This window comes from Marmota flaviventris, chromosome 3 (genome assembly GCF_047511675.1).
Source record: "Marmota flaviventris isolate mMarFla1 chromosome 3, mMarFla1.hap1, whole genome shotgun sequence".
Classification (NCBI taxonomy): domain Eukaryota; kingdom Metazoa; phylum Chordata; class Mammalia; order Rodentia; family Sciuridae; genus Marmota; species Marmota flaviventris.
Genome location: NC_092500.1, coordinates 24,563,552 through 24,586,338, shown reverse-complemented (window position 1 = coordinate 24,586,338; position 22,787 = coordinate 24,563,552). Strand labels below are relative to the sequence as shown.

The following is a 22,787-nucleotide window of genomic DNA, read 5'->3' as shown; positions in this document are numbered from 1 at the left end:
GTCAAGCTTGTTGGTATTATTATTGTCGTTGTTACTGAGCTACCGTCCTCAGCGACCCAAGGGCAGCGTCTACTGGCGCCCGCCCCGCCCCGCCCCATCCTCCGGGCCTGGCGGCTCAGCTTGCGGACCCGCTGGGGACTCCGCCATCCCGCTCGCGGCTGGAGCCCGGTGGCCTTCTCGAGGGAGACTTGAGACGCCCGGCGACATGGAAGGCGGCCACCGCCTCCTGCTGGAGAACGCGCGGCAAGTGGTGCTGGTGTGCACCCGCGGCGAGCGCTTCCTGGTGGGCGATGCTCTGCGCAGCCTAGCGGTGCTGGAGGGCGCCAGCCTGGTGGTGGGCACGTAAGTGGCCGGCGCCCAGCGGGAAGGCTGCTAGCGCCCAGCGCCCGGGCGCGGATCAGCATGGGCTCCCGCAGCTTGCTGTGTACTTTCAGGGGAACCGGTTAAAAGCTTTCCTGCAACCTAAAGAGACAGTGGCAACCCTGTCCTTTAGGCACCTGGTGTGAACATGTTGGACTGCTTTGGGTTGTCTTCCGTGAAAAAATGTGCTCAAACTGAGGGCTCCATTAGAATACATCAGGTCCCCGCCTGTGTTCTAAAATACCACTGTCCCAACAATCAGAGGGGTTTCCTGGCCTCTTCTTGGAGGTGCAGCCAGGGACCACCTTTGTCAGATGGACTGGGGTCCTTCCTTTCCTTCCTTCCTTCCTTCCTTCCTTCCTTCCTTCCTTCCTTCCTTCCTTCCTTCCTTCCTTCCTTCCTTCCTTCCTCCCTCCCTCCCTCCCTCCTTTCTTTTCTTTTCTTTTTTTCTTAAATAGGTTTTTGACTCCACCCTCTATTTCCCGACTTTTTTTCCCCCTTGTACCGGGGATTGAATCCGGGGCCATATCCCCAGCTCTTTTTTTATATTTTGAGACAGGATCTCGCTGAGTTGCTTAGGACCCGCTAACTTGCTGAGGCTGGCTTTGAATTCACAATCTTTCTGTCTCTGCCTCCCAAGTCTCTGGGGTTACAGGGGTATGCCACCGCACTCAGCATATTCCCAGACCTTTAAATCAACACCTCTGGGGATGGAGTTCTGAGATCTGAACATTTAAAAAAGCACCTCTCCGATGCCGGTGAGCACGCTGAAGTCCAATAACAGGAAGAAAAATGACAGTGACTCTGGGTGACAGGGATCAGGATTTGGTCTGATTAAGGTATTTTCGGTTATTCTCTCTTAACCTTCTGAATTCTGGGTCAAATGTGAATAAAAGAAAAAAGTTTGGGAGGGTGACCTGGAGTAGGATTGGAATGGGTTTTGCAACCTATCCCCAAGATGCCGCCTAAGATCCAACCAGATGTGGCAAACAGACCTCTGCTTATCTGAGGCTGCTCACTATTGCATAAGAGCCCTGATTATAGGAACTTTGGTTTTGTTTTCAATTAATATGGGAATAAAAACAGTGTCACTCTCGAAAATTTGTTAAAATCAGAATTGCACCCTTGCTTGCAAAGTTAAGAAAATATCTACCCCAGGTAGAGAAAAAGAGGATCCAATATGATATCTTGGATTCCAAGACATTCTATATCATGTTCACATCAAAACCATATAAAACAAAAATGAAACAGGAGGCAGTTGGCTTTGGTTTGGGAAGTGGTTTTCTTGCCTTGAATCTGCTCTATGGTTAGAATTTGTTGGATTTATTATATTAAAATGCAGTTACAGGAATATTCAGAACTTTACTGCTCAAATATGGCTGGAACTGGATTGAGTGAATCATTTAGGTAATTGTCTCAAATTTTTACATCATTTCCTTATGCAGAACCTGAGTGTTCAAAGACAACCTGATCCTGCTTCTTTTTTGGTAGACAAGAAAGCTGGGAGTGAGAGTGAGGGGAAGAGGGGTACAGAGAGGACTGGAAGAAGTTCCATTTCAAACTCTGGAAATGAATGGGTTTTGATGGTGTGTTCTGATTAGAATGAATCCCACCCAGTGAGATCACCAGCAGTCAATTCCTTCTAGGCTCTAGACAGAGAAAACAAGTCCTGAAAAAAAGAAAACAGTTGGAGGAATTCCAGAAACTCCCCCTTCCTAAAATTATCTCAGTGATTATCTGCCATGCAGCCTAAATTCCACCGGTGGACTGTGTGTGTGTGTGTGTGTGTGTTTTGTGGCTAATCTTGAAGAAGTACCAGAAGATGTCAGAAGAGAAGCACCAACTGTCACTTCCTTTACAAGTGTCTCCTCCAAAGGCTAAAACCAAGATGGAAATGTCATAATGAACAAAAGAAGTAGGAATGAGAATATAGATTCATCCACAAGGGCCATTTGTTATAGTTCTTCAGAGAGGCAAAATAAATTTTAAAAAAATGGAAATGTTGAAGCAAAAACCGATGAGTGCTTTGTCTTCCCTCTTGGAAGCCAGTAAGAGTCAGGTAGATGATGAATCTAAAAAAAAACAGGACCTTTTCATTCATTCATCAAACATGTACTGAGCTGTCAGATAGTGCTGAGCCTTAGGGGTGCAAAATGGCTGAGACTGGTCCTGCCCTCAAAGAGCCACTTCTATTGAGGGACAAGGTGCACGAAAAGATCATTGTGATACTGAATGGTAAGCGCAAAGGTAGAGAGGTATGTGCAGGGTAGGGCTTTTAAGAACTGTGCAGAGAGCCACCTAACTGATGGGAAGGGTGTCATATTTATCATATTTATCTGTAAATTAAGAACAGTTTTTAGGTTTTGAGACAGCCTATATGTCAATTCTAAAGTTTCACAAAACTCTTGGAGAGCCACTTGAAGCACTGAGCTGCCCTTGTCATCCTCATTATTATTTTCATGTGAGGACGGTACTGCACGTAGCAGTAGGCTTACTGGTTTGCTTTGCTGCTTTCAGAAGATTCTGTAGAATTTTCCTTTCTAAACTTTGCAAAATAAGAAGTAAATAAAACAATAGCAACATACCTATTCTCTTTTTCCCTTAAAAAATGATCTGTAGGTATATTTATTGTGGAAAAGTGAGAAGTAACAAAGAATCCCAGCACTATGTACATTATAATGCACCAATGAAAAATATGGAAAAAAAAAAAAAAAGAAAAAGTGAAAAAAATACAGATGCATGAGAAGAAAAAAAAATGAATCACTCAAATTCAACATTTAGTGAACCAATGTTGACATTTAGGTGCTTCTCCTTTCAGATGTTTTTCCATTTAGATAGAATTGCATAAACATACATTTTATAATGAAAAGAAATGTACGTATACTGTTTTTATACCCTGGATTTTTTTTGTATGTCACTTAGTGAATAAATAAACAGTGAAAATCTCACCAATAGTTAACACTAATAGATACCTTTGTCATAGTTAATGTCTACTTAAAACATTTTTAGGAGAATACTTTTTTTTGTTTTCTTTGATAACTGTCCTTGGACACAGCCTTTGTTCAAACATATATTTTGGAATCTACTGATGAATGAGTAGCCATAGATGGTAGATAATCATGTGATTAGTGTGGTCAGGAAGAGGACCCAGTGACCTCAAAAGTCTCCTCCCACACAAACTGAGCTGTTAGAGATTTACTTCTTAGGTTTGGCCCTGTTGAAACACAATCCCTCCTAAAGCAGTGTCAGTCATTAACTCTTTTCTGCCGGTAGTTTATCAGGTCTTTTGTCCCATGGCTCCTGGTTAGTACAATTTCCTGCCAAATGGGACATGGTTCTTGATAGAGAAGGAGAAAAATAGTCCTGAGAGCATTTTCTTTGACCTTTCCCATTCAAGGGTCAAATTCTAACCCTGCTGGTCTTTTCCACCACCAGGTTCACCGCACACTAGGACAACTATTGAATTGGGCTAGATGAAAGCTGTTAGTGACAAAGAGTTGTATAACTCAGGATATAAAACCAAATTTCAAATTTTAATTTCTTATTCTATCCTTAAATTTGTCCTCCTCATAACACCCACCATCTCCCCTCTCCCCTGCCTGTTTCATAATAGCTATCTTTTTATCCAGTTTCTGCTCTCCTCTCTTATATTGTTAGGTTACCCAAACCTTTTCAGTCCCATTTCTGAATCTCTTATCTTCACCTGCTTTTCTCGGCACTTTCCACTTCTCAGGATGAGAGCCCTGAACGTCTATTTTGGAAACACTAATTTGTAGTGAGTAACAAAAACCCAAATTAACAATGACTGAAACAAAGTAGAGGTCTATTCTCTGCTACTCCAGAAGTAAGACTCAGGGCTAGTTGATGGCAACACTGTGGAGTTGTCAGGATCATAGCCAGCTTTTTACAGAGACTACACGATCCAAAATGGCTGATCCATCTCTAGTTATGGATTTAATTCCAGCCAGTGAGAACAGGGGGTGAAAACAATCCTACTGGCTAGAATATGGTCACATGGCCACACATGGCTAAAGGGAGCCTGGGAAATGTAGTTTTTATTCTGCATGGTCCTGGCTTAAGGTTCTAGTACTGTGAGGAAAGGGGACATTGGTTTGGGAACAAGCAGCAATCTCTGCTACACATGGTTTGACTTTCTGTCTTCAGTATAGCTTGAATCACTTTCCCAAAGACTCAGGCTCAAGAGGGAAGCAAAATAAATGTTAACTGACATCAAGGCATCCCAAAACATAGTTTAAATAACTAGTCAAATTTATCACAAGATTTCCCCTAAATTTAGTAATATTTCTTGATTTTTCTTCAGTGATGGGTTTATAAAAGCTATTGGTCCTGCTGATGCTATCCAAAGACAGTTTTCCGAAGACACTTTTGAAGAAAGAATTGACTGCTCTGGGAAATGTATCCTACCAGGTACTTGCCTGTTTTTCACAAAGCTCTGAAAGCATTTTTATCAGTTAGTCTAAGAACATAAAGAGGAAGAATAGCAGATTGTTTTAAACAGGGTCTTACAATAGTATGAAAAAATAATAATGAGTCCATGGATTGAATTTTTCTTATTGAATGCCTAGCTGCTTTATAAACATGAGTTCATGAGTTCATGTTGAATCCTTGTAACTACCGTGTGAGGTAGATGTTATTATCTATGTGTTACAGATTAGAAAACTGGAGGTTAGGGGTGAAATATCTTACCCAAGATTGCAGAACAGGTAAAGGAAGAGCTGGGTATCAAATCCACTCGTTTATTCCACTTCTTCCCACTCACATGCTAAAGAGAAATCAGCCGTGTTGTGTTCAAGTTCCAGAATAGTTGGAATAACTTTTTAATCCATTGCATAGGGGAGGCAAGCAAGGCTGTCTCTAATGTTATAAATACTCTAAATTTGTATGAAGACCTAGAGACACTGTAGATATTTCACCCCAGTTCACTTTTAACACAAAAAATCAGTTTATTAACTACCATCTATGTTATCTCTCTAGTATGATTTCACCTGAGAGAAATCTCAAAAACTTTGAGTTTGATGCAAACATAGGGGCTTTATTTTAATTTTATTTATATAAAACTATATATACATTTTAATAAAATTAATTTATATAAAAGTTTTATAGTTTAAAAATGTGTATTGTCACATCTGACAGAATCTTTATGTTCTGATTTTTGGGGGCCAGGATACAAAGTCAGGGTGAAATGTCATAAGAAAAAGAAGACCATGATAAGAAACAATCTGGATAGGGACTTTGGATTTAGTCCAATCAGAACCATTTATGAGCTGCTTTAAATATTTGATAACAACACACTTTACTAAAATGTACAGGATAAAGAAAAGTTCCAAGTGACTGCTAAATGTTTTTTCTTAAAGATAGATTCATCTTTCATATTTTTCTTTCTCAAAGTTGCAGTGGGAGTTGAGGGTTGTATTATTGTTCCTTGGTGATACAGTCCTTGGTTTTGCTCAACTAATGGTTTGGACAACCTGGTTTAAAATCTTGTTTGCTGAGCATGGACTTACTGAGTAAAGAAGCTGTACCTCTAGATGGTAGAGTTACTTTCTTCCATTAGAATATTCTAGATGAGCCATACAGAGGAAACCTCCCTTACCCCAAGCTGGATGGCCACTACCATGCTTCCCTAAGAGCAGCATGGTGCACACTGCCTGCTGTCGAAATGCCCTCTGCTTTTAACTCTAAGGTGACCTGATTTATTGATTGCAGGTTTGGTGGATGCCCACACACATCCCGTATGGGCTGGTGAAAGAGTCCATGAGTTCGCAATGAAGGTATGCAATGAATAACGGCAAATCCAAATAAAGCACAAAGTCTTTTTTTCTAAAAAGTTCATAGGCTGTCCACCTTTGCTACATGTTATGTCTTTTTAATAGATATTTTTGCTTGGAAAATGGGAAACAAAAGACAACACAATGTATTTACAGCTGCCCCAAGTTTTTCTATCATGTGTCGAACTGGCAAACACTTGAAGTAGAATAGCATTTGAAAATTTTTAGCCCTGCCATCCTTTTAGAACAAAGGTGAGCAACTCGCCCACTGATTTTTCCTTTCTTTCCCTTCCCATCCCCCATTCCAAGTCACTACCTACAGGAGCATTTGAAAGAGCTCCAAGAAACGGTTTGAAAATTACCATTCATTGGAGTCAAATGTGGAAAAGTGCTTGACAAAATAATCACAAAAATAAAATGTGCTAAGTTATTCTCTTTTTTAATAAAAAGGAGACTTATTAAGAATTATAAAAGTCTCTGTTAGTTGAATATTATCCTTAGTCAATTCTAAAATCCTTGGTTGGAGCCATTTTCACATTGTTTGGCAGGGGTGGGCCGGGTGCAGCTAAATGGAATTATTTCAGAAAAAAAGGAAAAACTTCTTCAGGTATATTCCTTCTTCAACAAACTAAAGCTGTTTTTAAGACCATTTTATTAAATCAAGAATTTCAGAGCCAAAGCAGCCTTGGAGATGCACAGTCCAGGGCTATCATTATATACATGGAGAAAGCTGGGTCCAGAGTAGAGAAGGTATTTACTGAGGATGGCCCAGCCAGATGAAAACTCTGGCCAGGAGATCTGGGCCCACATAGTCTGTGTCTCACACTCTGTAGTACAGAGTAACTGGAGCCCATGGGACCCCAGGAAGAGCCTCTTTATTTGCTTGAGTGACAAAGGTCAGGCTTCCAAATCTGGTGCCCAAATATTGAGACACGAAAATGGCCCTGGGTCTCTTTAGTGGAGATTTGAAAAATTATAGTGGGGCTCCCTGTGCTTTGTTGTCTCAAACATGCTCAGGGATGTAGGGAGGATTGAGACTTAGCTGGTACACAGTGGGGGCTGACTGGATTGATAAAATATTGAAATAGTCCTGCAAAGCATTAATTAATTGCTGCTTCCCTGAGATCCCAACTGCCTACACACTACGTCTGCCATCTCTGCCTCTCCAGCACCTTCTTGGGAACCTCTCCCCAGCTCCTTTCAATCTGGCTACTGGCAGACGACTGGGCTTTAGGACAATGTGTGTCCTTTTTTAATTATTTATTTATTTATTTAAATTTTGGTGCTGGGGATCGTACCCAGGACCTTGTGCATGCAAGGCAAGCACGATACCAACTGAGCTATATTCCCACCCCAATATGTGTCCTTTCTGATCTGGTCAGTTAGTGCTTGTGCCTTATTACTGCTGTTGTTTCTTCTTCTTCTTAACTTTTATTTGCAAAAGTGTGACTAACAATAAATATTTTTAAAATTGTATTTATGCACACACAAACATATAGACAACATAAATTGGCTTTTCTATTGAAATTTTCAAGTTATAAAATTTTGTAAGATGAAGAATTATGGTAAAAAGACTAGCAACATCCATAGGGTGGTTTTTTTCTTTTTAAAATTTATTTGTGGGCTGGGGATGTGGCTCAAGTGGTAGCGTGCTCTCCTAGCATGTGTGAGGCACTGGGTTTGATTCTCAGCACCACATAAAAATAAAATAAAGATATTGTGTCCACCTAAAACTAAAAAGTAAATATTTTTTAAAAAATTTATTTATTTGTTCTAATTAGGCATGCATGACAGCAGAATGCATTTCAATTCATTGTACACAAATGGAGCACAACTTTTGGTTTCTCTGGTTGTACACAGTGTAGCATCCCAACATATGTGTAGTCATACATGTACCTAGGGTAATGATGACCATCTCATTCCACCATCTTTTTTACCACCCCCCCTGCATCCTCCCCACCCTCCCTTCCCTTTGCCCAGTCAAAGTTCCTCCATTTTCCCATGACTCCCCACTCCCTGTTTTGGATCAGCATCCACTTGTCAGAGAGAACATTTGGAGATTTTGTTTTTTGGGGATTGATCGGCTTACTTCTCTTAGCATGATATTCTCCAACCCCATCCATTTACCTGCAAATGCCATAATTTTACTCTCTTTTAATGCTGATTAATATTCCATTGTGTATATATACCACAGTTTCTTTATCTATTCACCTATTGAAGGGCATCTAGGTTGGTTCCACAGTTTAGCTATTGTGAATTGAGCTGCTACAAACATTGATGTGGCTGCATCACTAATAACATGCTGATTTTAGGTCCTTTGTGTAAAGACTGGAGGAGTGGGATAGTTGGGTCAAATGGTGGTTCCATTCCAAGTTTTCTAAGGAATCTCCATACTGCATTCCAGAGTGTTTGCACCAATTTGCAGTGCCACCAGCAACGTATGAGTGCACCTTTCCCCCCACATCCTCATCAACACTTATCATTGCTTGTATTCTTGATAATTGCCATTCTGTCTGGAGTGAGATGAAATCTTAGGATTAGTTTTGATTTGCATTTCTCTAATTACTAGAGAAGTTGAACATTTTTCATATATTTGTTCTTCAATGGTATATCTTCTTCTGAGAAAGTGACTGTTGGGTTCCTTAGCCCAGTTATTGATTGGGTTATAATATCCCCCATGGAGGTAGGTTCTATGCCTTGTCTGCAACCTCCCCTGACCGAGCGGTGTGTTCAGTTGGCAGGAGCCACATACATGGATATTCACCAGGCTGGAGGCGGGATCAACTTCACGGTGGAGCGCACTCGCGAAGCCTCCGAGGAGGAGCTGTTCGGCTCTTTCCGGCAGCGGCTTCAGTGCATGATGAGGGCTGGCACCACGCTGGTGGAGTGCAAGAGCGGATACGGCCTCAACCTGGAGACCGAGCTCAAGATGCTGCGCGTGATCGAGCGTGCCCGGCGAGAGGGGCGCATCGGCATCTCGGCCACTTACTGCGGGGCTCACTCAGTGCCCAAGTAATCTCAGCGGGTGGGATCAGGGTGTAACTCAGATAGTGGGAATGAAGCGGAGACTGCGTTCCCTGAGGATGGAGATGCATCAGTACTTTAGCTCTTGCAAGGAGATAAGGCTTTGGAAAGATGTTCTGCTTCTATGACCAGACATTTAGGACAGGTGGTTTGAGGATGGAGCTACATTCAGTTCTATCAGTTTCATCAGTGTTGGAATAACACGAGTCGTTTCAAGCTCTTTTGGTTTGCAAAAAGAAATGACCCTTTGTAGTCCTTTGAGACTATAGATGCTAATGTGAATAATTTTATCTGATAAACGAATTCACATAAAGCAGTAAAGTAGCATAAAAGTAAAGGTTAATAGTAAGATCTTATAGAGATCAAACCTTGTAGTCTAGATGATTCAGAGAACTGCCCCCCCACTGTTAGAAGAACTAAAAAAAAAAAATTTAACATTAAATTATAAATATTCCAGGGATCTTTGCTGTAAGTTTTAGCATTTATATTTCTGAAATTATTAAAACTTAAAACTTCACTGAGATATTTTTACACAGCCTGTCTATGGAAAACAGTAGATTTTTTCCCCCAAATGAAATAGAAAGTGTATGAGAGTCTGTCCTCCCTGCACAAACACAGAATAAGCAATGTGGTATGGCAAAGTCTCAGACTTTGGAGTGATAAAACTTGAGTTTGAATCCAGCTTAGTTCCCTCTAGCTGAGTGACTTTGAAGATGTGACAGCTTTTTGGAACATGAATTACACATCTGTACACAGAGCTACATACACCCTATTCCTTAGGATTGTCTTGAGAAGTAGAAATAATTTATGTAAGTGCCCATCTCCTCATCATTGACCTCTATCCACCCTCCAAATGGTGTCACTGAGTGAGAGCTTTCTGTGTACCCAATACAGGGCTGAGGTGTTGCAGAAATTCTCTCCATCTGCCAATGACCCTCCAAGTTCTGTGTTCTTGATTCCCTAAGGTGCAAATCACAGCTAAATAGTATGTCCAAAGTTATATCATCAGCAAGAGGTAGAGCTCTGTGTCTGACTGTAAGAGCCCAGTCCTTTCCAAGATAGGAAGCATTTCAAGGTCTCTTATTGTCCTCTTTGGCCATGTCTGCTGAGAGTGAGACAGGAAGCCTTAGCAGGTGCTTCAGGAAACATCGTGGAGAAAGCGGAAGAAAAAGGCAGGGTGATAACTAGGGCCTAGGTCATGGAACCACAGTTGGGTTTTCAGGGAATTGTCCAGGATGTCTTAAAAGGGTCCTTGATGGAAATTCACCTTTGCAGTCAGGTGGCCTTACTGGCATCCCCAAAGGCAGCATGGGTGTTTTAGCATGGCTGAGTAATTTGCATCTCTGTCTATGAGGTTGGTACATACAGAAACCTCAATACCTCTGCTGTGTTGGCATGGCTCAGCTATAAAGAGTCCTGAGTTTTAGTTTTTTTGAGGTTAGAGGTTATTTACCTATACTTCAAATGCCAGATAACTGTATATATATATATATATATATATATATATATATATATATATATATATATATACACACACATGTATACATGTATACATATATATGTATTTTGTATACAAATATATACACACATGTACATATATTTGCCCATGATAATTTCATTTTCTTCCATCAGAGGAAAAACTGCCAAGGAAGCTGCTGATGACATCATCAAGAACCATCTCCCAAAGCTGAAGGCACTTGGCAGAGATGGGGAAATACGTGTTGACAATATAGACGTGTTCTGTGAGAAGGGCGTCTTTGATCTGGATTCTACCAGAAGGATTCTTCAAAGTGGAAAAGAGATGGGGTTACAGATTAACTTCCATGGGGATGAGCTGCACCCAGTGAAGGCTGCTGAGGTATGGCTGAACTTTGGCACATCCTTGTCAATGTGCGTTCTTGCACATTCCTGCCATGGGAAACCTAATCCATCTGTTCAAAGTCGCCTTCTGAAAAGATAGAGAGTGGGGAAACTTGTTTGAACAATGTGCAGATTGGTCTGGTTGGGCCTGGAAAACCCTGACCTCTACTGAAAAACTTACTTTTTTTTTTTTCTTCTGCAGATCATTTACTTCTTTTCTTTTGGATGCTGGGGGTTGAACCCAGGACCACACTCATGCTAAGCACATGCCTTACCACTGAGCTACATCCCCAGCCTGATCATTTACTTTTATTATTATTGGCTGGTGGTACTCGTAGAGAAAGAAGTATCTCTGTGATCTCAGTTCTTAAACTCACAACATATTTTGGTTGGCACACAAAGCCACACTGGCACAGTACAGTAATTTCACATGTAGCTTCTAGAATCTTCTTGTGGGCAGCATCTGGATCAATGCTGGTGGAGCACACCATGAACAGTCACAAGATGGTTTCAAATCTACCTGTCTTGCCCAGGTTGAGTTATTCATTCTTTCAACCTGTGTGCTGGGCACTGTTCAAGGTGTGACGAATTCAGTAGTGATTAGGACAGTCCCTACAACTGTGAATCTAGACATCTCTCTTCTGAACCCTAGAGCTTAAAAACAATTGCCCTGGGTACATAAATACAGCTGCAGACATTCCACCTGCATCTCAAGCACAGCATGGCCAACCAGATGTCTTAATATCACTTCCATCCTTGTCTCGTGCTTTCTGCCCTAGTGGACAACGCCATCATCCATCTGCTGCCTAAGCATCATTTTGACTCCTCCATCTACCAACGAATCACCAAAGCCTCCCAATTCTTCTCCTATGTCCATTTCTCTCTCCTTACTGCCTGGTTCAAACCACCTTCAGCTCCCACCTGGATTCCTCAATAACTGTCCTCTTGGCCTCCAATCTAGCATCCACCTTAATCCCTTCCCTTAACCCATTCCCTCAATGCAGTTTAACCTTCCCCTCCATCCTTCCCCTCCATTGCTTAGACCACATAAAGGATGAACATAGTTCGAATTAGAACAAATTCCAAACACAGTGTGTGACTTACCAGGATCTGACCCTTCCTTACCTCTCCACCTCCTTCCTCCTTTCACTCCATCCAGCCTCTCTGTCATGAACCAGCCACAAAAATCTACTCTCAATACCCCATGCCTTTGTACATACTGTTCCTTTCATCTGAAGTCCCGTTTCTCTGACTAGTCCTAACTCCCGTGTTTTATCTTAGCTACTTTTCTGGGACTTCTTCCTAGCCCTCTCTAAGACTAGGTTATGGCCTCTCCCAGTCCTTATCCCACTGGGTTAAAATCGCCTCTGGACTATAGCACCCTGAGCGTTGCACCCAATCCTCGCCCAATCCTGGAGGTCAGCACAGCGCCCAGAGTACAGATGGCCTTTCATAAATCAATACTTGTTGAAATTTTGTTGAATGAACGCAAACTGGATGGTCACCAAGATACTGCTAGATTAAATCAATAGAAGTCAATACCCATAACCAGCAAATCAAGTTTAGAAGAGTGAGGGTGAGTCCAAGGTGTAGAAGAAACTTCTCCTGGGAAACATAATCAGTCCTGTGGACCACCACACTCCCCAGAGCCCCAATTCAAAACTTCTTAGGCCAGAGCAAGCTGCTGAAGAAGGGGTCAGCTCTTCCCTGTCCTGGATGTGGCAATACAGCCTCCCTAGGCCACATCAATGTCAGCCTACTCTCCTGTCCATGTCACCTGTTAGCGGGGGCTCTTGTGTGTGCAAACTCACTGGTTGGGAATATAGGACATGAAGATATTCAGCTGAGGGGACCTTTAAAGCAATGCTTCCACCGTCATCAGAGCCTCCCTTTTTCTTTGTGTGCTTCTAATAATCTAGCTCCAGCTTCTCACCTGGAGGGAAATCAAGTTCAAGTTGATAATCTCAAATTATCGATATAATTCCACATATTTGAAGTGTATTCTCCCAACTGGTATGTTTCGCAGAGTGCAATGACATTCCCAAAACACACATCTCTGTTGTCTTTTTATGATGCTATGATAATTATAATTTATTTCCCTCTGATCTGTAAGCTTCGTAAAAATTTCTGTTTCAGAACTGTCTGAAAGCATTTTTGTTTAAAACTAGTTTTAAAAGTAGCACCTAGCAACAGGGCATGGTGGCACACACCTGTGATTTCAGCAACTGGGGAGGCTGAGGCAGGAGGATTAAAAATTTGGACCGGCCTCAGCAACTTAGTGACACCCTGTCTCAAAAGCAAAAAATAGAAAGGGTTGGGGTGTGATTCAGTGATGAAGTGCCCTTGGGTTCAATCCCTGGTACCAAGAAGAAAAAAAAAAAAAGTAGCACCCAGCTAATTTTCAAATATATGTCAATTATAAACCATGTGTCCATTGTGGGGTTTGTGCTTATTATAAGAAGGAGTTGACAAGAAATCTTACTAATAGAGTGTTGTTTTCTTTTTGTAGGAAAATCGGTTTCAGGGTGCTATATGCTTTGTCGTTGTGCTGTTTGTTAAACCTTTTCCTCTCTGCCCATCCTGCTTAGCTTGGAGCTGAACTGGGAGCCCAGGCAATCAGCCACCTGGAAGAAGTGAGTGATGCAGGCATCACTGCCATGGCAACGGCCAGGTGTGCCGCGGTCCTTCTGCCCACCACGGCGTACATGCTGAGGTGAGAAGACCGGTGCTCACCCCGACACGCAGGTCAGCTGTGGGGACATAGACTTCTAAGGAGCCTAAATTTTATGGCACGGCCCCTACAAGTCCTGAGAAATGCAAATGATGGAAACTAGCTTAGGAAGATGCCAATTCTGGATAAATGTTCTTAAATTAATTACCCTCGGGAAGGAGCTTAGCCCAATTGCCTTTGGGTGGTGAGATTATTGAGGAAGGTGATGCCTTCTTTTTCCTTTCTTCCCCCTGGATTTCAGAAATTTCCAATGTAAAAAATCAGTATGCATTACTTTTATCATCAGAAAATAATGAAACAGCAGGGCTGGAGCTCAATGGTAGAGCACTTGCCTAGCATGTGTAAGGCCCTGGGTTGCCAGGAGTGGTAAACACACGCCTGTAATTCCAGCAGCTTAGGAGGCAGATGCAGGAGAACCACAAAAGCCAGCCTCAGCAACTTAGAGGCCCTAAGCAATTTAGCAAGACCCTGCCTCAAAATTTAAAAAAAAAAAAGTTTTGGGGATGCGGCTTAGTGTTTAAGCACCCCCTGGGTTCAATCCCTGGTACCAAAAAAGAAAATAATGGAACAGGTTCTATAATTTTAAGAACAGGCATAAGATCTTAGGGATATTCATTCAACAAGACCCAGAATCTGAATGAGATGTTTTCTAAATGGGTGCTGATAGTCCCATGATTGAGTACCAGAATCCTCAAGACCCCTGGGAGTGGGAGGATGAGGACACATGTGAATTAAACTTTGTAAAAACTTCCCAGAGATTTTGCTGTGGGCCCTCTATGAACTGAATACTCCTTGCCCACTGCTCTAGTTCTGCTGAACATGAGATCTGAGGTCCTTTGACCCTTTCCGTGGTACCACTTCCGTGACAGCTGCCAAGTCAGTGGTTTGGGAAGCCAGCATTCAAGAATCAGTTTATTAGCTGGATATGGTGGCACACACCTGTAATCCCAGAGGCTTGGGAGGCTGAGGCAGGAGGATCGAGAGTTCGATCTAATCCACCCATGCTCCTAATCATCCTTCGATACACAGAGCAGCCCGCCACAACAGAGAAACATCCAGAACGAGTGAGACATGAACTGTGCCAAGGTTGAGAAAGGCCAGGCTTCAAAGTATTCTTAAGAGGGAAAAGAAAGGAATATCTCAGTGTTTTTTTTTTCCCCCAATGTATAGGATTACATACACACATCTTTATTATTAATATTTACTTAGTTTAAGAGTGGATGCGATGTAGGCTACAATCAGAAAATGCCAGTAACAGTTCTTGGTTTGACCAACTGCTTCTCTTACAGATCTGGATAGCATCAGTCGAAGTCATCAGTCAATATTTAATTTGGCTAATCCTCCACCATTCAAGGAATAAGTTCTTATGCACACCAAAGAAAGTCTTTCTTTCCTTTATCTTTACTCTCTTAACATGGAACAAAAGTCTGAGACCTTGGCACTGGTAGGCTGATAGGCTTGTGTCCTGTTTGGACCACAAGGGCAGTTAAAGAGGCCTCACTCCTCTCTGACTTCTCTGTTCCTGTATTTTTTTCTGGGAAATATAATCAGGAGAGACCATCAGGGACCCCTGCTGTACCCTGAGCTCCCTGTTTTTGTTGTTGTTGTTTTTTTTTTTTTTTTTTTTTTGTACTGAGGATTAAACCCAGGGGTACTTAAACACAGGCCACATCGCAAGACCTTTTTATTTTTTACTTTGAGACAGGGTCTCACTAAGTTGCTTAGGGCCTTGCTAAGTTGCTGAGGTTGGCTTTGTCCTTGTGATCCCCCTGCCTCAGTCTCCCGAGCTGCTGGGATTACAGGCGTGAGCCACTGCGCCTAGCCTGAGCTCCTTCTTGATTCTCTCTCTCTCTCTTTTTAATGTATATATTTTTAGTTGTAGGAGGGAACAATACCTTTATTTTATTTTTATGTGGTGCTGAAGATCGAACCCAGTGCCCCACACATGCCAGGTGAATGCTCTACCACTGAACCACAGCCCAGCCCTTGATTCTCATTTTGACAACAACCATTACCTAGTGCCACTGAACAGCTTCCTTTCACTGTGTATTTTGTGAATATTTGCATATAATATTTATTCAAGAAATACTTGCCTTCATTTTTAATGGAGCTCCTTTAATACTTTAAGAGGCTCACTCCCCTCCCCCTAGTAGTTCTAGGAGGGAAGAGACCACTGGAATGACCTCCAGGGAAGTTCAAAGCTACAGTCATCCCTCTGATCTGCAATTTTGCCTTCTGAGATTTGCTTATTCCTGGTCAACTGTGTTCCGAAAATATTCAATGAAAAAAATCCCAGAGAGAAACAAGTTTTAGTTTTAAATAATTTTTATCACAGAATTTCGTTATGATTGTTCTAGTTAGTTATTGTTGTTCATCTCTTACTGCACCTAATTTATGAATTCAACTTTGTCATAGGTAGGTATATATAGGAAATGCACAGTATATATTGGGATTTGGTACTATCTGAGATCCTAGGCATCCTCTCGGGTTCTCAGACTGTATCACCTGTGGATCAGGGAGAGGCTGACTACATTTCCTTGTACCCACCTCTGCTTCACTTACATGTCATAGTTGGGGAACATTTTCAGTGGTCCTACAAGTTATCATCCCAGACTGGAAATACTTCAAAGACAGGAGTCGTCTCTGCACTTCTCATAATTTATTAATTTACACACCAACCTGTGTGCTGAGGCCTGCTGGCTGCCAGGTACTATTCTAAGTGCTGGGGATGCAACAATAAATGCCAAAGTTCTGGTCCTGAAGGAGCCTGTCTTCTAATGGGAGGCAACAGACAAGGTACTGAGACAAATGAATATATAAACCTTGGGTGATGCAAAGTGCTATGAAAAAGTCAAAGTCAGGTAGATGAATAGGGAGTGCTGGTGGGGAGGGGGCTTTGATGTGAGGTTGGGCTGTGATGTTCTTAGGTTGGTCAGGAAAAGGCTTTTTTTTTTTTTTTTTTTTGTACTAGGGATTGAACTCAGGGGCACTCAACCACAGAGTCACATCTCCAGCCCTATTTTTTATATTTTATTTAGAGACAGAGTCTCACTGAATTGTTCAGCACCTCGACATGGCTGAGGCCTCCCTAGCTGCTGGGATTATAGGCATGCGTCACTGTGCCTAGCAGGAAAAGACTTCTGGATGAGGAATGTTCCAGCACAGATCTAGAAGTGAAGGAGTGAGCTATCCTCTCCCTCTCTCTCTCTCTCTCTTTTTTTAGAAGGGCGGGATTGTTTAGGAGAGTGTTAGGAGAGTGTTCTGGACCCCAACAGATGGCCAGTGAAATGGTGGAAGAACACTGGGTGTTCTGGGAGCAAGAGTGAGGCCTGAGAGGCCCGAGTAAGGAGAAGGCAGTAGCTGAGGGCAGAAGGAAGGGCAGACTTGATCAGCTTTGAGTCCTGGAGAGCCTGTAAGATCATGGGAGGCCACTGGAACATTTTTCAAAAGCTCAGTGACATGACCTGACTTATTTTTCCAAAAGCTTCCTCTTTCCGCTCTAAGGAGATTAGATATTAGGGTTTTCCTGAAAGCAGGAAAACCTGTTAGGATGGTCTTACAAATATCCTGGCAAGAGGGGAAGGTGACTTGGATCCATGCTGGTAGCAGGGGGTCTGCATATTATTTGGAATCTGGATATATTTTTAAGGCAGAGCCAGCAAGATTTTTCTGATGACTTGCCCCGTGAGAAAAAAGATTAAAAATAGGAGTCAAGGATGACGAAGGTGCCACCCAGCACTCGCTAACTGGATGCTTTCTGAATGGCTGGCTGCATCTATGACCCACCATGTTTCACTGGGCAGCGTACATGAGATGGTACTCTTTCCATTGAAACTACCAAGAAGTGCCTGTATTTGGGGGAAGGAAACAAAAGATTAATGCAACAAAAACACAATAATGAAAAATTAATGAATGCCTCCAGCAAGTCTATTGAGCAGCTGTTTGTGCCAGACACGGTACCGGTGCTGGGGGTGCATTGATGAATGAACGGATAGATGGTCTGGGCCTTTAGGAACTTGAGTCTAATGCACAAATTCTGGTAAATGCAAACAGACCTGGGAGAGTTCTGAAGAGAGCTATTGTTCTTGGCTGGAGTAAGGGGTGTCGGGGAGAATGGGCAGCGAAGGGCGAGACGTGTTCTGGGTTTAGATGACTGCATCTTAGGCATTTTAGACGAGGAGAATGGCAAACTCAGAAATGTCCAAATAGGGAACTCTGGTGGTTGGGGTGCAGCATCAGGTAGGGTAGTGATGAGAAATGAGTCCCTGAGAGAAGGTTGGGCTCAGCTTTCGGAAGGTCTCAAATGCCAAACTTAGGTGGACTTTATAACTATTCGGGGGCATGGCTATAAACTTACTCTTTGCCACATTCAGAACACTCCTTGAACATCACAGCTTCCTTCATCCAAGCAAACATATTAAGTAAAAACAAGGCTAGGTCCTGCAACAAACAAATCATCATTAAAAGAAAAGAAATAAAATAAACTAGTCCTTTCTGCCCATGGTTCTTGGCCTCTGCTAGACTTGCCAGCTGTAGGGGTAGATGCAATAGTCTAAATAGTCTAAATAGCTGTATGTAACAATCAGTAAGCAGTACTGTTCCATCCGAGGCTGAGGATCAGTCCAGGCATTATCATGAAGCAACAGCAAGCAGTCTAGTCCTGTAAGGGCTAACTGAGGAGTGTGGGGTGCCATGGGAGGCCAGAGAAGGTGGTAGCCAAAAGGGATGGTTGGGAAGCCTTCCCAGAGGGGGCAGCCTAGGCCTCCACCACAGGCTACAAAGACTGCTGACTCAGCACAAATGATCTAATCCACCCATGCCCCTCCAACAGACTGCAACAAACCCCAGCAGAGTTTCTAAAAAGCTGCATCCCTAGGAGGACCCTGTCCCTCCCTTCCTTGCAGTGCCTGCCTGTGAAAGCTCAAGGCTGCAAGGAGAAAGTACTCTTTTTTCCAGCCCCAAATCTGTTGATAGGCAGATAGCCCACCCCCTCCAGACCTTCTGATAGCAGTTACTTTTAAAAGCTTGTGATTTTAAGTTCTTTCTCTGCCTCTTTGAGATGTAAATCTTCTGCAACCCAGAACTGTCTTCTCTAAGGACCTGAGAGCCCTCTCTTTGACAGGCAATCCTTCCAGCAGAAAACTTTCACTGTGTTCCCAGGGCTGGGGCCTCTTGCTCTAACTAGGCCCCTGCCTCCCGCCTAAAGGTACAGGTTTGAATCCCCTCCAGATAAGCACCAATTAAGGAACCCAGAGCTCACAGACCAACCCCAAGCCCCCAGGGTTTTGCAAATTGCCACTTCCCTGACTGTTAGAGTAACTGCTGCTTTTTCATTTCTGCTCCTCAATCTCTCTGTAAAACACCCAGTTACCTCTTCACAAGTGGAAGTTGGTTCCATGACTATTGTACTCTTCCATATTGCAATAGTTATTATTGAATCCAGTCTCTCTCATCACTTTAACTAGTATCTGGTCTGTTTATTTTTGACATAAGTTTTGAGTTAGATCCTGAAGAAGGTAGACTCTTGCCAAGGAGATCTAGGAGATGCCTAATCCAGAAAGAAACACAAACATTTCACACATTAAATTCTTTAAATAGATCCTACCCAAAAAACTTTTAAATAGGACTTACCAATATATATATATATATATATATATATATATATATATATATATATATATGGAGAGAGAGAGAGAGAGAGAGAGAGAGAGAGAGAGAGAGAAAGGAGGGGCAAATGGAAATTAATTAATAAAAAGTAGCATTATGCTAACCTCATTAGTTGTTTAATTTAAAAGTAACAAAAAGTTTATCAGATTTTATTAGAAAATTTTTATTAGTTTATTGAAAATCATTTGTTTTGTAAATGATATTTTTCTCCCTTAGCAACAATCTCTGAAGATGCATACAAAGATTGACAAAATAAATGACCACAAATTAAATAATAGCCGAGTAATTCCAAAAGCAAAACGAGAAAACCAAGAGTCGTAGAGTGCTGCTTCACTCCACCACCGATCATGTAACTTGGAACTTCTGTTTCTTCTTCCAGACCACAGTGGGGTTGACGGTCTCAAGTTCTCTTCCATTCTAAACATCTGTTTTGTGAAAGTTCCAACTCTGGAGACTGACCTCCTTTTCTTGTTCCCCTTAGACTGAAGCAGCCTCGAGCCAGGAAGATGTTAGATGAAGGGGTGATAGTTGCCCTGGGCAGTGATTTCAACCCGAATGCATATTGTTTTTCAATGGTAATTATTTTTTCATGTGTTTTTCTGAGCATAGTCTCTACCAAGCATATAAATAATTCAAAAATATTTCACCATCTGTTAAAATGTATAAAAGTTATGAAAATATTTCCCTGTAAAACAAGAAAGTGTAGACAGTAGAATAATTGGATTTCCCTGCACCACATGAGTGCCTCCAGGCTTGAAGAAAAGAGAGAAACTTCTATTTGCATTATTTTCTGATTCAGCCTTGAGCATTATGGTTTTACATTAACCAATTTTCCTTCTCTGGAGCAAAGCAGAAACTAAAAAAGATTTTAATTATTAAGTGTGAATGGAAAATTCATCTTCTACAGAGGGTCTTGAAGAGTTGTAAATGAATATTAAAAACACAATTCTTTTTTTTTTTTTTGTATTGAGGATTGAATTCAGGGGCACTTGACCACTGAGCCATATCCCCAGACCTATTTTGTATTTTATTTAGAGACAGGGTCTCGCTGAGTTGCTTAGCACCTCACTTTTGCTGAGGCTGACTTTGAACCTGCTATCCTCCTGCTTCAGCCTCCAGAGCTGCTGGGATTACAGGGGTGTGCCACTGTACCCAGCTAAAAAACCACGATTCTTAATAATAGAGAATATTTTCCCAAAGCATAACAACCTTTATGTATTTAGATTTTCCCATAGTAATCCAGCAAGTTCCACCTATATATTTCTTGTAAGGTGCTGGGGTGTGGGTGCGGGATCAAGCCCAGGGCCTTTTTTTGCTGAGCACAGACCCTGCCACTGAGCCGCATCCTCAGCCTGGATAGTAATCTACATTTACTTGTTGTGCTGTGTGTCCTGAGAAGAAGTTGCTATTTTGTCCCTTCCTTCAATGCTTTTCTTGTCCTGCCTTAGCCAATGGTCATGCATCTGGCCTGTGTGAACATGAGAATGTCCATGTCGGAGGCCTTGGCTGCTGCCACCATCAACGCGGCTTATGCACTGGGAAAATCTCACACGCATGGATCTTTGGAAGTTGGCAAACAGGGAGACCTCATTGTCATCAATTCGTCCAGGTGAGTGTTGTCAATATGGCTATTTTATTTTATGCCCACTGCAGATATAGATGAGGTTTTAATTCTGTTTGCAGTAATCTTAGTATCAGGCTTTGTCTAGACTCAGACACAACCCACTCCTCTCTCTCTTCACCCGTTTCCAACATCTGCCTCCCTGGGCCAAACCTCAGTGGAGACCGAGTTTTCCGGTCTCGTCATCTGTCTCCTATGTTTCATGGATTTCCAGGTCTTGCTCTGTTTACTTGGACTGTGGACCTGGAGTGTCCTCTGGCCTGTGTTTTTGTTTTTCTGCTTGGTTCCTGACCTTCTGCTTGCTCCCAGCTCCAACATGTCTGACTTTTGAGATCTACTTCATTCCCAAATCTCCCACGCATCTGCTGCTGCTTGGGCCTCCGCTGTGACAATTTGGGTCTTATTGTTCTAAATCCACAATATTGTACATGTGCTTGACCTTCATGTGCTGATCACAGCCCTTGGACCCCGTATTCAACAGAGGAGAATGGCTGTACAGTTCTACCCTTTATGGTAGGAATTCACTCCTTCCATTAAAAATAATGAGTGGTAATTCATGTTACCATTTGTGCATCATGTAAGGAAGAAAATATTATAAGTTCAAGTTCTTAAATAACATTATTAAACAACACTTTATTTATTATAGACCAGTTAGATATTTACCACTTTTTTAAAAAGCTCAAATACCAATGGACTTGGTATAAATCAAGTTTTTAAATGCATTTGCAGATCATGCACAGTGATGATTTTGACTTGTATCCATTGGAAAAAAAATGTTTGATTTCTTTCTAGATGGGAGCATTTGATTTACCAGTTTGGAGGCCATCATGAATTAATTGAATATGTTATAACTAAAGGAAAAATCATCTACAAAAAATGATAATCTGGAAGGAAAGAGAAGACACTTCCACTGTGTCAAATCAGTCAATACATCTGTAAGAGATGGTACCTTAGTGGTTGACCAGAATCATGTCATTTAAATCTAAATATACTTCATTGTATTATTAATTCACTTGAAAAGCCCAAGGAATTGATTCGAATCAAGGGACATGTAAAAAGGTAAACCCATGGTGCTGATAATCTGAAATCATTAAATGGTCTCACAAACATTGGTTTTAAAATTATGAAGATCGGGGCAGGGGTTATGGCTGAGTGTTAGTGCACTTGTCTGTCATGTGTGAGGCACTGGGTTCGATCCTCAGCACTACATATAAATAAATAAATAAATAAATAAATAAAAGGTATTGTGTCCATCTACAACTAAAAAGTATTTTTAAAAATATTCTGAAGATTAATATAGTGGGGGAATCACAAAAATACCTTTGAGGGAAAAGCAGACTTGGCTTGAAATGTCCATTTTATTTCTGAATCTCAAATTTCAGTTTTGTTTTTTTTAAATTTTTATTTGTTTTAATTAGTTATATGTGACAGTAGAGTGCATTTATGCACTTTGATATATCATACATAGATGGGATATAATTTCTCATTTGAGTGTACATGTTGTAGAATCATATTGGTCATGTAGTCACATATATATATATATATATATTAATAATGTCTGTTTTATTCTACTATCTTTCCTATCCCCACATCCCCTCCCCTCCCCTCCCTTTACTTCCCTCTACCTAATCTAAGGTAATGCTATTCTTATCTAGTGCCCCCAACCTTATTGTGAATTAGCATTCCCATATTAGAGAAAATGTTCAGCCTTTGGTTTTTTGGGATTGGCTTATTT

The 22,787-nt window shown here is 41.6% G+C and overlaps 1 protein-coding gene across 1 annotated transcript; it reads left to right on the top strand.

The window, feature by feature from the left end:
• Positions 1-169: 169 nt before the first annotated feature.
• On the top strand, positions 170-22,401 carry Amdhd1 (amidohydrolase domain containing 1). The gene is made up of 9 exons (XM_027930006.2): positions 170-342; positions 4,682-4,788; positions 6,088-6,152; positions 8,884-9,161; positions 10,806-11,031; positions 13,622-13,746; positions 19,913-20,006; positions 20,880-21,040; positions 21,845-22,401. Exons 1-9 carry the CDS (start codon positions 206-208, stop codon positions 21,930-21,932), a joined length of 1,281 nt encoding a protein of 426 aa, XP_027785807.2. The 5' UTR covers positions 170-205; the 3' UTR covers positions 21,933-22,401.
• The last annotated feature ends 386 nt before the right edge of the window (positions 22,402-22,787 follow it).